General features: G+C 44.2%; 2 protein-coding genes across 5 annotated transcripts in view; one reads left to right on the forward strand and one right to left on the reverse strand.

The window, feature by feature from the left end:
* The window catches only part of TMEM116 (transmembrane protein 116), a 163698-nt gene extending 158915 nt beyond the window's left edge, over nt 1-4783 (reverse strand). For 2 of the 4 annotated variants that reach the window (XM_053205673.1, XM_053205668.1), the window contains exon 1: nt 4298-4548. The gene's annotated coding sequence lies outside the window, so the exon portion shown is untranslated. Of the gene's footprint in view, nt 1-4297; nt 4550-4663 lie in introns of those variants that run through there. The other 2 variants (XM_053205669.1, XM_053205674.1) reach the window with 2 other exon arrangements.
* Nucleotides 4784-4794: 11 nt separating this feature from the next.
* Nucleotides 4795-12438, forward strand: ERP29 (endoplasmic reticulum protein 29). Its single transcript, XM_027043840.2, has 3 exons — nt 4795-4938; nt 9404-9542; nt 11614-12438. Exons 1-3 carry the CDS (start codon nt 4795-4797, stop codon nt 12114-12116), a joined length of 786 nt encoding a protein of 261 aa, XP_026899641.1. The 3' UTR covers nt 12117-12438.
* The last annotated feature ends 3312 nt before the right edge of the window (nt 12439-15750 follow it).

Raw genomic sequence — 15750 nt, forward strand, 5'->3', positions numbered from 1 at the left:
ACCAACGATTGTTTATGGAAATGTGGTGAAGGAGAGATGGTGTTTGGTGGAAAACTCCACAGACCTTGATACCTGCTATGCCCACAGACCTCATCTCATGATGTGAGTACAAGCAGTTCTGTCTTCATATATCTGCCATGTCTGAGCCACAGAATTCCCTACTCTAGCCCCAAATGATTAGTCCTTGAGCAAGGGGAAGTCCAGTCAGGTGCCTAGGAAATGGTGTGGTCTGAAACTGCCCAATGGGGTGCTCCATATTGAATGGTGACAAGCTGAGCCTATCAAATGTAAGATGCCCACAGAGAAGAGAGGAGTAGCAAGATGGTCCATTCTAGAGTAATACAAGATGCCTAGGAAAACAGGAGTTACCATTGTGCCTCAAGCAATTGGAAGTGTCCAGGTTTCAGTTCCTTGAGGCTGTTCTACATTCTAATGTTGGTGATCTAAAGGACTGTATGCCTGTTCAGATAGTTCCATGAACTATCTTCCTGAATTCCATGTGTATTGTTAGAGTAAGTCCATAATGGCTAAGGAGATCTCGGCACACCTCCTCTTTGCAACCTGAAAGAAACAGACTATTACAGACTTTAGCTGTAAATGGGTATTATACATGTAACTGTTGGGTAAAAAGGGGGGGGGACTTATCCATGCTAATGAACCAACTTTTAAAATTATTAATATTGCCCCTGCAAACCTGCTTTGTGGATTATCTCTTCTGTATACCTTGGATAAAATCTAGGACAGAATACATAATTTTTCTGATCATTCTTAAGAAGTCTTCCATCATTTCTATCAAAAAAAAATTTTTTTTAAGGTTTATTCATTTCTCAGAGACAGGGAGACAGGGCGTAAGCAGGGGAGGGGCAGAGAGAGAGAGAGAGAGAGAGAGAGAGACAGAATCTGAAACAGGCTCCAGGCTCTGAGCTGTCCACATAGAGCCTGATGCAGGCCTCGAACTCATGGACCACGAGATCATGACCTGAGCTGAAGTTGGATGCTTAACCAACTGAGCCATCCAGGTGCCCCAATATTGAAAGAATTCTTAAAGGAGGACAGGGATTGAAGAAAATCATTCCTTCAATAACAATTTTTAACAGATGAAATCTGCTTTGTGTTCACTAGACAATTATAGTGTTCATCTATGTCAAAGGAACTAGTGTTAACACCAACAAAAATTCACAAGAGCAGAACAATTAGCTCTAAGGAATGGCATATCTCTGAAGAACAGTATGAGGTCTAAGGAAAGAACGTAGTAAAGGCCAATGGAATTTTGAGAGATAACCATGGAATAGTTTCTCTCTCATTGATTGATTTATTCACCGAACAATTATTTACTGAGCGCCCACCTATGCCAGACAGGGGGTTGTAGTAGCTAACCTAAACAGTCAAAAACATAAAGACAAATCCAGCCCTCATGGGAAGCAGATAAGAAAAATAAGCAAATTATATTGTATATTAATAAGCTAAAAAGTGCTATGGAGAAAAAAGACAGAAGGGAGATAGAAAGCAAGGAGGAGCATGGAGCAAGGAGGAAAGGAGGAAAGAAAGGAGGAAGGAGCAATTTCTTAAAGGATGGTCAGGATAGATCTTAGGAAGTTTGAGCCAAGACTTAGGGAAGTTAAGGACTCAGCCATATGAATATCTTAAAGAAAAGTGTTTTAGAGGGAGAAAGCTAGTACAAAGGTCCTGAGGCAGGAATATGCCTTGTGTATATAAGGAATAGCAGAGAAATCAATGAGACTGGGGACTCTGGCTTGATGATATAGAAAAAAGATTGATATTTATTAGTTGCCTTTAGCAGATGGTACTTTTTTCCATACTCCAGGTGCTACACTGAGTCACATGACACTCATTTAACATGAGTTAATGAGGGCACACTCATTTAACATGACTTGTCTCTTCTTCCCTACCTCTATACAATACCCAGGGTGAGCCTCTTGATTTTTGACATCAGTTTCAACTGTGGGATTTTATAACTTCCCAAATACGGACAATTATACCTGGCTTATTTGTGTAATTTGTTGTCAGGGTCCTGAAGCTAAGAATATAATCAAATTTTAAAATAATTGGGACCAGGGCACTACTAAAAGGAAGCATTGAGACAATTATTACATTGCATGGAATTATTACAATTCATAGCAAGGGACTGATACTTCCCTCTCCAACCAATCCTCTTCCGTCACTTTTTCCAAAACCTACTTCAAAACTATGACTATAAAGTCATTCCTGATGAATCATACCAACTAGGTGTACCCAAAGCTTTTACATATTCAGAAGTGAATAATTTAAAAAGTCTAAATGTCTTATAAAGGGTTATAAAAAAACTCTTAAAGTCTCCTTATTTTGTACAGGACAAAACAGAAAATTCTTAAGTTTGATTTGCGAGACTCTCCCCTACCGGGGCTTAAAACTGTCTTACTAAGTAGTGTTTTGAGAACTCCCTCCAACCAAGATGGTTTTCAGTCTCCCCAAACTGTCATGAATTGTTCCCACTCTGTTTCATTTGTTCTCCACCTAAAATGTTCTTTCTCCCAGGGTATCTGGGTGGCTCAGTCAGTTTAAGCATCCAACTCTTGATTTCAGCTCAGGTCACGATCTCACAATTGTGAGACTGAGCCCAGAATCAAGCTCCATGCTCAGCATGGAGCCTGCCTGGGATTCTCTCTCCCTCTCTCTGCCCCTCCCCCGCTTGTTCTTTCTCTCAAAATAAATAAACTCTAAAAAAAGTGTTCTTTCTTCCACGGCTTAACTGTTTCCACTTCCTACATGAAGCCTTCTTTAACCAGCTCATAATTTTCCCCTCCTCTTCAATCATTTGTCTATGTAGCTCATTTTTTTTTTTTTTTGAAAGAGAGCAAGCACACATGTCCTTGTGCAAGGCGGGGTGGGGACTGAGGTTAGAAGGAGAGAGAGAATCGTAAGCAGGTTCCATGGGGGTCGATCTCACCACCATAAATAAGATCATGACCTGAGTCAAAATCAAGAGTCAGATACTTGGGGTGCCTGGATGGCTCAGTCGGTTGAGCATGGACTCTCATTTTAGGCTTAGGTGTTAATATCATGGTTCCTGAGTTCTAGCCCCACACTGGGCTCTGTCCTGATGGCGTGGAGCCTGCTTGGGATTTTCTCTGCCCCTCCCCCACTCACACTTTCTCCCTCTCTCAATATAAACTTAAAGAAAAAAAAAGTCGAACGTTTAACCAACTGAGACACCAGGTGCCCCTATGTAGCTCATTTTAACTTACTAGGGCAAATTCAAAATAAATTTTTCCAAACCTCCCCCAAACACCCCACACACACATTCGACTTTCTTTCAAAATTTCTATGCAAACTGGTTGCCCATGATTGGATCCTATGATTTTTGATGACCATTTTATACATATACATTTATTGAACATATACAATGGTTAACATGGTGCTAAGTCCCTCACAACGCGTTATGTAATTTATTCTCATTTCACATCCATTTGTTCACCAAGTCTTGTGAATTCCAACCTTCCTTCTAATTGTGTCCTATTTCTGAACCTTAACCTATCCCACCTCCACTATTGCAAAGGACCCTTACTAGTCTCTCTGCCTTCAACCTTCTCCCTTCCCACCCATTCCCTTCACTCCTAAATGACAGCAAATCTGACTTCACTCTCCTGGTTAACACCTGCGGTGGCACCAAACCCTTCAGTTTGATGAGACCCTTTGCAACACTGGCCAGTTTACCTTTACAGATTCATGTTTTTCCTCTTTCTAGAAATATCCTTTGGTGTCTGCCTTGTAAATGCCTACTCTTCTTTCACGATCCAGTTCAAAAGTCATTTCCTGTCTGCAACTTACCCCGACATTCCTGAGCAGGACTAAGTGAACAAGGTAACGGTTATGTAACTATTGCTCGGTCTCCTCCTCCCCAAAACTGTGAATTCGTTCAGACCAGAGCTGTCTCGTTCATCTCTATTTTGTATTCCCACAACCCAAACCAGAAGCTGGTGTAAACCATGCCCTGAACAAGTATCTATTGAATAGAATCATTAGGACTTGTTTTTGTTTGTTTTTAATTCTCAGGAGACTGGGATATGCATAGCTGGGCAGTACTCAACTTTCAGTAAAGTCTATTTTTATAGGAGCCTGGGCTTCGCCGCTGAGGCAGTCGGTCACCAGAGTAGGCACCTGGGCAGGGCTCAGGAGTGGCTCCGACGGCCATGCTGACGCACAGCCTCGTCTGCTTGGCCTACTCGAGTCCTGGTTGAGGGAGGTGGCAGAGCATGACCAACCGCCTGAGGGTGGTAGCACAAACTGACATACCAACCTAAAGTACTGGCGGGTCCCAACTGACTGCCCAACGCGCCACAATCAGGAAGAAACGATGGCCGGCCTCCTCATCTTCGAAGAAGAGTAAAGAGAGAGAACTACGAGCAGCAGCAAGACGCTAAGCACGCGGTTCGTGCCTCTCCTCACGCCAAGGACGACGGGAAAAGGGCTGGCTGGCTGCGAGCCTCGCCGAGTACGCGTGCGCGGAGTCTCTTTTTCCACCACCCACGCTCTCCACGGCCCCCTCGGCCAGTCACACGCGGCCCCGCCCCCTCGCCCTCGGCCTGCTCGAGCTTCGCCGAGTGCGCGCGCGCGCGCGCGGCAGCCCCATCTCCCCGCCCCTCACGTGGCCCCTCCCTCTCACCCTAGGCCGGCTGGAGCCTCTCGGGCTGTCCACGTGCGCGCTTCCGAGCCAGCCCTGCAAGTCACGTGACTCCCGACTCTGCGTTTTCTCCACTACAGCCTTCCCAGCTCCTACTGCCAGAATTCGGCGTTATGGCTGCAGGCCTGCCCCGCGCCGCTTCTCTCTCCCCACTGTTTCCTCTTCTCCTGTTCCTCCTGCTCCTCTCCGCCCCGCATGGCGGTAGCGGCCTGCACACCAAGGGCGCCCTTCCCCTGGATACAATCACTTTCTACAAGGTAACGGGGCCGGAGGAATCGCGCGCAGGTGCAGCTTCAAGCTAGTAATGGAGCGCACCTCCGTGGGGAAGGAGACAGGGCTGGCGGAGGGTGGTCTGTAGGGACGATCCGCCAACGTAAAGGGATGGTGGACTTTGGGCCGGGCCGTATCACGACCATGGGGTCCAGGGTCCCCGCACACCCTTGCCTTTGCAGTATTTGTACTTCCTCTTTTGCAAAAGAGCTAAGGAGATGCAGTCACGGGAACAAGCTGCCCCTTCCCCTCACCTAGGGGGAGAGGGCGGTGCCGGGCGAGATCCAATCCTCGAGACCCAAGTGGGAGGCCGGGAGGGCGGTGCGAGGCGGACGCCACCCGGCTCTGGGCTGAAGGAGGAGGGAGTGGGGGGGCAGTGGTTGAAAACTCCGCGTGTTACCTGGCATTTCTGTGCCCCTCCTCTCTTGGTGTGGCGTGCAGCCTGTTTTGTAGTATGCAAACAGTGTCCGGATGTCCTGTGTTTTGAAGAGCGCAAGCGTTAAGAATAAGGGAACTCTGGGGCCGCCTGGGTGGCTCAGTCAGTTAAACTCAGGTCATGATCCCATGGTTCACCAGTTCCAGCCCCACTCGTGCTTCCAGCTCAGAGCCTGGAGCCTGCCTCAGGGTCTGTGTCTCCCTCTCTCCCTCTCTGCGCCTCCCCACCCGTACTCTGTCTCTCCAAGATAAACAAAACATTTTTAAAAATTAAAAAAGAAGAATAAGGGAACTCTAGGGAATATCTTGGGCCTGGGCACATAGTGAGTAAAATAGGGTCAAGATGTGGAAGGATTAGCCTGGGTAAATGGATGTTGGAGGCTGAATGTATTCCCAACTCCCTCTTGCACCCATCTTCACACACTGGCACCTTTCAACTTCACCTACGAGACGGGCATACTAAGCATTGAGAGAGAAGCCATTCATTTTATTTTTTTAATTTGTACCCGTTGCTGGGAAGGGAAACCATTTTTGGTTTCTACTTTTGTAGAGTTCTAAATCTGTCGCAAGTGGTTGAACTCTTTCTATTCTCAAAAGAGTTCCTTGTCCTGGATTTGGCACCTGTGGCCTATTCAAGAACTTAAAAGTGTAGGTATGGCTGGTTGATTGTAAGGCACACCCCACAGCACCTCATGCTTTGGGGTTCTTTATTAGCAAAGTTATACCCCACTCCCCAAATGCGGGAATGGGATAATATCACAGACCAAGTGTGACTCAGAGGGAAATTTTGCGCTGTGAAGTTAACAGTATTTCCTAATCAGTCGGTGCCTCTCTGTCTTTATTGCTACCACCCTGGTCTCAGCTGTCATTACAGAAGTCTTCTGGCTGGTCTCCGTCTTTAGCCTCTACTCTCATCTCCTAACCATTCTCCTTTTTGTCCCCTCTGCTTCCAGCCATACATGCCTTCTGTCCTTTGAATATTCCTAGCCCATTACTGATGTAGGCCCTTTGCCCTGGCAGTTTCTTCTGACTAGAACATTCTTTGCCCAATCTTTGAAAGGTTGGTTGCTTCTCATCATTCAGGCTTAGGTTAAATATTACCTTCTCAGAGTCCTGCCTTGAGTTCCCCTCCCCCCATCCAAAGTGCCAGTCACGTTAGTTTGATTTCTCTGTAGAGCTCTCATCATTGACTTCCCACCCCCCCCCCCGGCTATTTTGTCATCTCCTGCACCAGAATGTTATATGTTTATGAAGAACTGCATTGTCTGTGTTTTCACGGATCATCTGTACAACCTAGCAGGTTACCTGTCACATGGAAGATAATTGTTGAATGAATGAACAAATGTGTTCTCCAGTCCCTTTCTAGATCTCTCTTCCATCACTGAACAGAAGAGGTGCTTCCTGGTAATACATCCAAGGGCCTTGTTCTGTGCTTTGTCTTTCAGCAGTTTCCAGTGTCTTCTTTTGTTTCTTGCCCTTCACCATCATTAGAGATAAGAAACCCTCCATGCTTTTTTTACTGCTGTGTTAACTATCACACGATAGGCCCTTGGTACGTTTTTATTCAATGAATGAATGAATGATGAATTCTTCTGTACCTTAAAGAACCAAGTTGCCTAAATATAGGGTATGGTGGAGTCAGTTCTTCAAGGATGAAGAAAGGACACAGATTTCTAAAGCAATTAAGAGATACAGCATGACTAATGAAAAGGAAAAAAATACACTGTGCAAATGTATGCCATTCAAAACCATTGTGCCTATGGCTAAAAATGGTAAAAGATGAAGACCTTTCAATTATGTTTCAGTGTTAGACCACTGTACACTTATTAATATTATTCCATAATACAAATGTAGGCCCCTTGAAGGTAGGGATCCTGTGCCATGCTTTTTAAATATTTTTCCCCCGGACATATGTAGCATCTGCTACCGTAGCCTTCTCTAGTTGTGTTCATTTATCAGATATTTTCAGAGCATCTGCCACATTCCAGGCACTCTTGGGCACTAGGGATATAACAGAGAACAAGTCAGATAAGGTCCTTATTCTCATAAATGTACATTCTAGTGGAGAGAACAGACAACAAACATGCAGGTAAGAATTTTAGAGGGTGATTAATGCAGTGAAGAAAGAGGAGGCCTCTCCATTAGGGGGGACGTCTGAACTGAGCTTTGAATGATAGACATCCTGGAAGGAATTGGGGAAAGGGTATTCTAGCTAGCGGAGACAACACCTAAAAAGGCCCTAAGTGGGAATTAGTTTGTTGTGTTGAACTGAAATAAGGCCAGTTGGGCCAGAGGGATGTGGTCTGATTTATATTTTAAGGCTTCGCTGCTTTTAGGCCCTCAGAACTCACATTTTGGGGGTCAGTGACCACTTAAAAGGTGAGCTGTTCTAATAGCTTCTCCCTCCTTTCCTTGGGTCCCTGGGCAGTGTTAAATATTTTTTAAAAGCTAAAACCAAATGGATATCAACACACAAAGAGGAATAAGGACTAATAAAATTTGGAATGATGCCAGCTTGACTTAATTATGACAGCAATAGCCTGTGATGAAAAAGACCTGAACTGATCACTTTGATTAGAAAAAAGTTGGAGAAGGCAGTTTGTTAGATAAAATCTGTGCATTGGGAGAAACCATCAAAAGAAAGATTTTGAGGAGTCCTCTAAAACTTAAATGTAGAATTACTATATATGACCATCATTTCCACTCCTAGGTATATACCCAAAAGAAATGAAAACAGGCATTCAATACACATTTGTACATGAATGTTTATAACACCACTATTCACAAATAGCCAAAAGGTGGAAACAACCCAATGTCCATCACCTGATAAATAAATAAAATGTGGCGCATCCATACAATGGAATATTATTTGCCCACCAAAAGGAATGAAATACCAATCGATGCTACAACATGGATGAACCTTGAAAACATTATGCTGAGTGAAAGAAGCCAGGCACACAAGGCTACATGTTGTATGATTCCATCAGAGTAGACATCATAGAGGAAAAAAGGCAGATAAGTGGTTGCTGTGTCTTAGAGGGAAGGAGGGATGGGAAATGACTGCTTCAGATGTGTGGGTATGTGATTCTTTTCAGGTGATGAAAATGTTCTGGAATAGATACTAGCACGCTGTTAGTGGACTGAATCCCACTAAATTGTACACTTTAAAATGATGAGTTTTGTGTGATGGGAATTTTACCACAATTAAAGATCTTGACCCTGACAGTTTAGGACCTGGTGATCTAGCCAAAGGGAACTGTGATCTATGGAGGAGACATTGTCCTAAGCCTGGCCTCTCAGCAACTTCCTGTGAGCCCTGACATTGCAGAGTTCAGACTCAGAGCTCCCTAGCTGAAGCACCTCTGTGGTGCCAAGCCCTTTACAGATGGTTGTTGGTTTTTATCAGATTTCTGGTTCATTGTTTACTGAAAAAGGCTGTTTGGGATGATGGGCATGACAGGGAACCACATAGTGTTTTCTAAGGGTTTCCTTAACCTTACCAAAAAGGCCACTGGAAGAGAAGGCCTTAATACATCTACAGCTTTGTTTATTCCTTCTTTTTAATGTTTATTTATTTTGAGGGGGGAGGGGCAGAGAGAGTGGAAGGGAGAGAATCCCACAGTGCAGAGCCCAAAGTGGGGCTCAGTCTCACAGACTGTGAGATCATGACCTGAACGGAAATCAAGAGTCAGACACTTAACCGACTGAGCCACCCAGGCACCTGTACAGCTTTGTTTATTCTAAGCTGGGTTGTATATGTCTTTGATTACTGTGAACCAGTACCTAGTGGGGTACCCAAAACCAGTAAATTGTTAAATGAATCAATGGGTGGGTGAATAAATCAATCAATTGGGTGGGTGAATGAATGAATGAATGAATGAATATAAGTGTGCAAGTCCTGGTCTCCCTTGCAGGCTTGGTTTCCACTTTGTTTCTTAAACAGAGGTCCCTTGAGAAAGGGTATTAGCCCCAAAGGTCCCTGGAATCCCGAACTTGCTCAGCTCTCTATGCCCTCAGGTCATTCCCAAAAGCAAGTTCGTCTTGGTGAAGTTCGACACCCAGTACCCCTATGGTGAGAAGCAGGATGAGTTCAAGCGTCTGGCTGAAAACTCGGCCTCCAGCGATGATCTCTTGGTGGCGGAAGTGGGGATCTCAGGTATGGACAAGTTCAGCATGACTGTGGAGGGCAGAAGGGGAGGAAGCTGGGAATTACTTCCCTCCACGTAGGTGTAATATCTAACACTTTTCTGTCTGAGCCACACATGAGTGTAAGTGGGGTCATGGCCCTCAAGAATCTGGTACCCATGGCAGGCTTAGCTTGAACAGATTCTGATACCACAGAACCTCAGTTCATCCTTGCAGGTGTCCAAGGTTAGAGAATCCCTCATCCTTCACCCTCCACCCCACACTGACATTAAATTGCATCTGAGAACTTGGAGTTCTCCTTGCAGGGGACTGTGGTCAGGGGGGTGCCAGTCTTCCTAGGGTCTGCATAGTAACTTCTTCCATCTTCTTTTCAGTTCTTTTTTTATCGGAACTATTGAGTTTTGGCCTTAGCTGAAATCCATCAGAGCTACCGCTAAATCAAGGACAGCTCCCAACCACAGTGACTACTCTAATAGTTGCCAGCATATAGTGGTTTACAGTTTGTAAAGGTGTGCACAGACAATGCATTAAAAAATATATTTTTTTAATGTTTATTTTTGAGAGAGTGAGTGCGTGCAAGTGGGGTAGAGGCAGAAAGAGAAGGAGACACAGAATCCGAAGCGGGCTCCAGGCTCTAAGCTGTTGGCACAGAGGCTGACACGGGGCTTGAACCCACAAACCTTGAGATCATGACCTGAGCTGAAGTCGGGTGCCCAACCGACTAAGCCACCCAAGCGCCCCCAGACAGTGCATTTTTAATCTTCACTTGAACCCTGCCTAAAAAATGAGACACATTTCCTGTTTTTATACTTGAGGAAAACTGAAGCTCAAGGAACTCCACCTAAGTATCTATTCCCAAGTGCGGAGGGTTCTTCCCTCTCTCCACTTCCTTCCAGGTTGGATGCCTCTGTTCCCTAATAAGCTTGAGAGTCTGGTCCTAGGTAGAGATTGTTAGCACACTTTTCCAGGGCAGTCAGTCAATTCTTTTTTTTTCTTTTTTTCTCTGTCAGATTGGTTTCCATACAACACCCAGTGCTCATCCCAACAAGTGTCAATTCTGACTCAGCTGCAATTCCACTCCTTTGGGGCTTTTACCAAGAGAAGAATAGCAGCTGACATTTATCAAACATTTACTGTGTGCCAGGCCACTAAGTGTTTTATGTGTATCTTGTGACAACTCTATGACAAAAGTACCGTGACTCCTATTCTTCATGCTTTGAGTACCTTGCTCAAGACTGTAGAGTTTGAAGTGATAGAACAAGGACTGGAACCCTACACTTCCTATACTACTGCCCAGTAATAAGCAGCCTTGACCATTTCTTTTTGGCATCAGCCTTTGGGACTGCCACTGCCTGTTAGGAAGGACATAGCAAATACTAACAGCTACCACGTATTGCACACTCTGTCAGGTTAAGTGCACGTTTCCCTTCGTTGGGTCTTCCCAGAACCTCTCATGTGTGGGGGACTCTGTCTGTTATCTACCACACGTTCCCCTTTTGGACTAAGGTCCAGCCAGAATGGCCTTTGCAATCCTTCAGTATACCCAGCTCATTCCTGCCTCAGAGCTTTGCAGCTGCAGCATTTCCTACCTGAGACGTTTTTCCTGGATCATCATGTGTCTGCCTCCTTGAAACTTTGGTCCTTCAGCTCATATCATGTCCACAGAAAGGCCTTCCAAGACCACCCAAAGTAGGTCTTCTTACCTACTTTCACATCATCCCATTTTATCATGGCCCTGATCATGTTTATCATCTCTCTTCTCACTCTTAAGCGTACATAAGCTCTTTGCGATCACAGAGCTTATTACTCTTAGCCACAACCAGATCTGTAGCACTTAGAACAGGACATGGCACGTAGTGGGCATAGAATAAGTATTCAGAAGGATTCCCATATTTCAGGTGAGGAAAGTGAAATTCAGAGAGGCTAAATGACTTGATTAATGCCATATGGCTAGAAGTAGCCAAGGAGGAATTTAAACACAACCAGGATCCTTCTTGCTGTCAACTCAGATGGGCCTCATAGCAGTTTCCTGCCCTGTATTCCTCATGGTCTTGCTCCTCATATCTGGTTTCTGTTCACAGATTATGGTGATAAGCTAAATATGGAGCTGAGTGAGAAATACAAGCTGGACAAAGAGAACTACCCAGTCTTCTACCTCTTCCGTGATGGGGACTTTGAGAACCCAGTCCTGTATAGTGGGGCGGTTAAGGTTGGAGCTATCCAGCGCTGGCTAAAGGGTCAAGGAGTCTACCTAGGTATGCCTGGTTGCCTGCCTGTATATGATGCCCTTGCCGGGGAGTTCATCAGGGCCTCAGGTGTGGAGGCCCGCCAGGCCCTCTTGAAGCAGGGACAGGACAATCTCGCAAATGTGAAAGAGACTGAGAAGAAGTGGGCCGAGCAGTATCTGAAGATCATGGGGAAAGTCTTAGACCAAGGTGAGGACTTTCCAGTGTCAGAAATGAGCCGGATCACCAAGCTGATTGAGAAGAACAAGATGAGTGATGGGAAGAAGGAGGAGCTCCAGAAGAGCTTAAACATCTTGACTGCTTTCCAGAAGAAGGGGGCCGAAAAGGAGGAGCTGTAAAAAGGCACTCCAGGTTTTCCAGGGTTTGGTGGGGGTGGGGAGGGGAGTTATTTGCTGGCCATGAGACTATCCTGGGATATAAGAGAGTGGTGGGGAAAGTGGCACCAAGCCAGAAATCTGAGCATACTCAGACATTGATGCTGATGTGACCATGCTTGGGATATCCCTACAGCCAGTCTGTGTACACCTGGAACACTTAGCAGATAGGCTTATTAAATTACCCCTCAGAAGGAATGGGTGCTGTAAAGAAGAGTGTACGGTCCAGGTCCTTGACAGGTGTAATTCTGACCCAATTAAAGTTTCTGTGTTTTGGTTAAGTGGACCTAAAGCCATTCAGTTTTCTTTCACAAATTATACTTTGGCCTGTGACCTGCTTTCTCCTTTGAATTTATTTTTTAATCTAAGCTGGTATGGACTCCACTCTACCAGGATAACAGACTATCCTGGTAACACTGGAAACCGGTGGAAACTGGCTCAAGGCCTACCTTTATTACTTTCCACTGGCGTTCAAACTCAGGTGCACCAATTGTGGGTGGCAAAATGCGTTGTCCTTTTTCTGGTCCTTAAAGTGGAAATAGCAACATTAATGAAGTTCAGTGTAGTAATTTTCTATACTCCATGAAAAACATAGAGTAAATTCTTAGGTTTACTGATATAATTGGATGTTGTAGGGTTTTTTTGTTTTTTTTGTGTGTTTTTTGGGGGGGAGCAAGAGCAAGAGAACACGTGTAAGCAGGGGAGGGACAGAGGGAGAGAATCTTAAGTAGGCTCCATACTCAGTGCCGACTGTGATTCGGGGCTCAATCTGCACCATGAGATAACTTGAGCTGGAATTAAGAGTGGTACACTTGGGGTACCTGGATGCCTCAGCTGGTTAAGTGTTGAACTCTTGATTTTGGCTCAGGTCGCAATCTCAAGGTTCATGAGATTAAGCCCCATGTTGGGCTCTGCACTGACAGTGTGGAGCCTGCTTGGGATTCTCCCTCTTTCTTGCTCTCAAAATGATAAACATTAAAAAAAGAATTGGACACATAACCAGCTGAGCCACCCAGGCACCCCAGTATGGGTTTTTTAAGAATTGGTTTAGATAGCTAAATGATATAATTTCTAATTTGAAAGTTTTTAAAAAAAATTTTTTTTTTACATTTATTTATTTTTGAGAGACAGAGCGTGAGCAGGGGAGGGGCAGAGAGAGAGGGAGACATAGAATCTGAAGCAGGCTCCAGGCTCCAAGCTGTCAGCACAGAGCCCGATGGGAGCTCGAACTCACAAACCGCGAGATCATGACCTGAGCCGATGTCGGACGCTTAACCAACTGAGCCACCCAGGTGCCCCCTTTTTTTTTTTTAAAAAAAAGGGGAGTGTTTTCCAGTTTTCCATCTAAACTACTTTGTCACTGTCAGTTACCTGGTAAGTACCAGCTTTAAAAAAGCAGAGTGGGAGCACATGGAACTGACTCAGATCTGTTCTCAGGAGTGATAAGCAATTATCTGCAATGGTAAGCTTCATGATAACATCCCCACTTTCATATTTAACTATTTGTAAATGTTAAAGTGCAGCCCCTAAAATATTATTGAAGCCACACAAAGAAATTTAAGTTGAACAGAGTTAGCAAATAAAACCTTAACTTGTGTTCTTCCCTTTTAGCCAGGTTGGTATTGAAAGTCATCAGAAACAAAGAATACAGGAAAATCCATGTGTTGAATCAGATTAACAAAAACAATTGTGGTAGCTTATGCTCACAACTAAAACCAACTAAGGAAAAGATGTTCAGACCTAAACTCCTGCCTATAGCACAGGTGCTCTCAACATTCAACAAATGAATGTAACTGTATATATTTGGCCCAATAATTTCAATATTTCTCCTGCTTATTATTTCATTCTACTTGAAAATTTCGGAAGATCTTTTTGGATGCTTCTCACTGATAAACTTGCTTTAGCTGTTATAGTTGTTTCTCATCTAAAACAGGTTCACTTCCAAAGAACTAAGTATTCACGGTCTTATGGGAAATACAGTAAAACAAATGGCAGGTAGAGAGAGAACTCTAAAACTAAATGCATCCACGGTCCCTGAATATGATCTCATCTTGTCAGTTGTGAAAGGAAAGGTGGCAGCACATCAATGGGTATTTCATTGGATGGGTCCAGACTGAGTATCATAAGCTTAGGGTCTCGAGTTGAAGAAACATGAGCTATTGGGCAGGGCTAGATAATCCTATCAGAGGTTTTTTGTATCAAATATTTTTTTTAATGTTTTTTATTTGAGAGAGAGGGAGAAAGAATCCCAAGCAGACTCCACACTGTCAGCACAGAGCCCGATGCAGGGCTCAATCCCACAAACCCTGAGATCATGACCTGAGCCGCAATCAAGAGTCAGATACTCAACTGAATGAGCCACCCAGGCGCCTGTATCGAACATTTTTCATTAAAGATGGGTGGCTCGGGTTGAGTGTCCAGCTCTTGATTTTGGCTTGGGTCATTATCTTGCAGTTGTGGGTTCATGCCCCGTATCGGGCTCCATGCTGTCAGCTGCTTGGGATTCTCTCTGACCCTCCCTCTTTTGCACTCTCTCTCAAAATAAACTTTAAAACATAAAGATGGGCCCTTTTCTAGTTTTGAGTCTGAAGTGATTTGCATATGCCACATAAGTTAAATTTTCCCTGACACTTGGGTCAAATGGATTCCTTCTCTTTTCTTTAATTAAATAATATTGTGGCTCAAATGCTGCTAATCAGGTTGTAATGGAGGCTATGGAATGGCTTCCCAGAGTCAAACAAATTACAATATCAAGGGAATTTGCAGGTAAGTTGGTTAAGCAAATGAGACCTTGAATCCAACATAAGAACCTGGTTCCAAGGAACTTGTAAGTTATCTCAAATAGTCCTTGGTAATTTGTGCCACCAGAAAAGTTGGCATCAGACTTGGTCTGGAAAGATTGATTGTTCCAAGATAGAATCTGAGAATTTGAACTTAGCCATCAAGACTAAGAAGAGCAGACTTGGGGATGGGGGTGGTCTAGATTTCACCTCATTTCATCAATGCTTAAGAATTTGAATCTTGTGCTCACTTCAGCACATTTACGAAAGGGTTTGAATTTTACCCACCCCCTAACCTGCTAGGTAGTCTTAGGTAGTAGCCTTCTCTGTGGTAACTTTTTCTCATATGTGAAATAGTACATTGTGGAGAAATCCACTTTTACTGGGATATATGGAAGCTGGAAGTTGCAGGAAAGCTCTGTGCTCCAACAGCATAAACTGCTATAAGTATCCCACAAATAATTTTTTTCAATTTATTTTTTAATTTACATCCAAATCAGTTAGCATAGAGTACAATTATTTCAGTAGATTCCTTAGTGCCCCTTACCCATTTAGTCCATCCCCCTCCCACAACCACTCCAGTACCCCTGTTTTTTCTCCATATTTAGGAGTCTCTTCTGTTTTGTCCCCCCTGTTTTTACATTTTTGTTTCCCTTCCCTTATGTTCACGTTTTGTCTCTTAAAGTCCTCATATGAATGAAGTCATGATATTTGTCTTTCTCTGACTAATTTCACTTAGCATAACACCCTCTAGTTCCATCCCCATAGTTGCAAATGGCAAGATTGCATTCTTTTTGATTGCCGAGTAATACTCCATG

Source organism: Acinonyx jubatus, chromosome D3, assembly GCF_027475565.1.
Source record: "Acinonyx jubatus isolate Ajub_Pintada_27869175 chromosome D3, VMU_Ajub_asm_v1.0, whole genome shotgun sequence".
NCBI lineage: Eukaryota > Metazoa > Chordata > Mammalia > Carnivora > Felidae > Acinonyx > Acinonyx jubatus.

Excerpts from the sequence above, each read along its gene's own strand:
- ERP29 (XM_027043840.2), top strand. The coding sequence starts at position 4,795 with ATGGCTGCAGGCCTGCCCCGCGCCGCTTCTCTCTCCCCACTGTTTCCT. Across the intron at positions 4,939-9,403 it reads ATACAATCACTTTCTACAAG|GTCATTCCCAAAAGCAAGTT; the intron begins GTAACGGGGCCG and ends CTATGCCCTCAG. Across the intron at positions 9,543-11,613 it reads GGCGGAAGTGGGGATCTCAG|ATTATGGTGATAAGCTAAAT; the intron begins GTATGGACAAGT and ends TTCTGTTCACAG.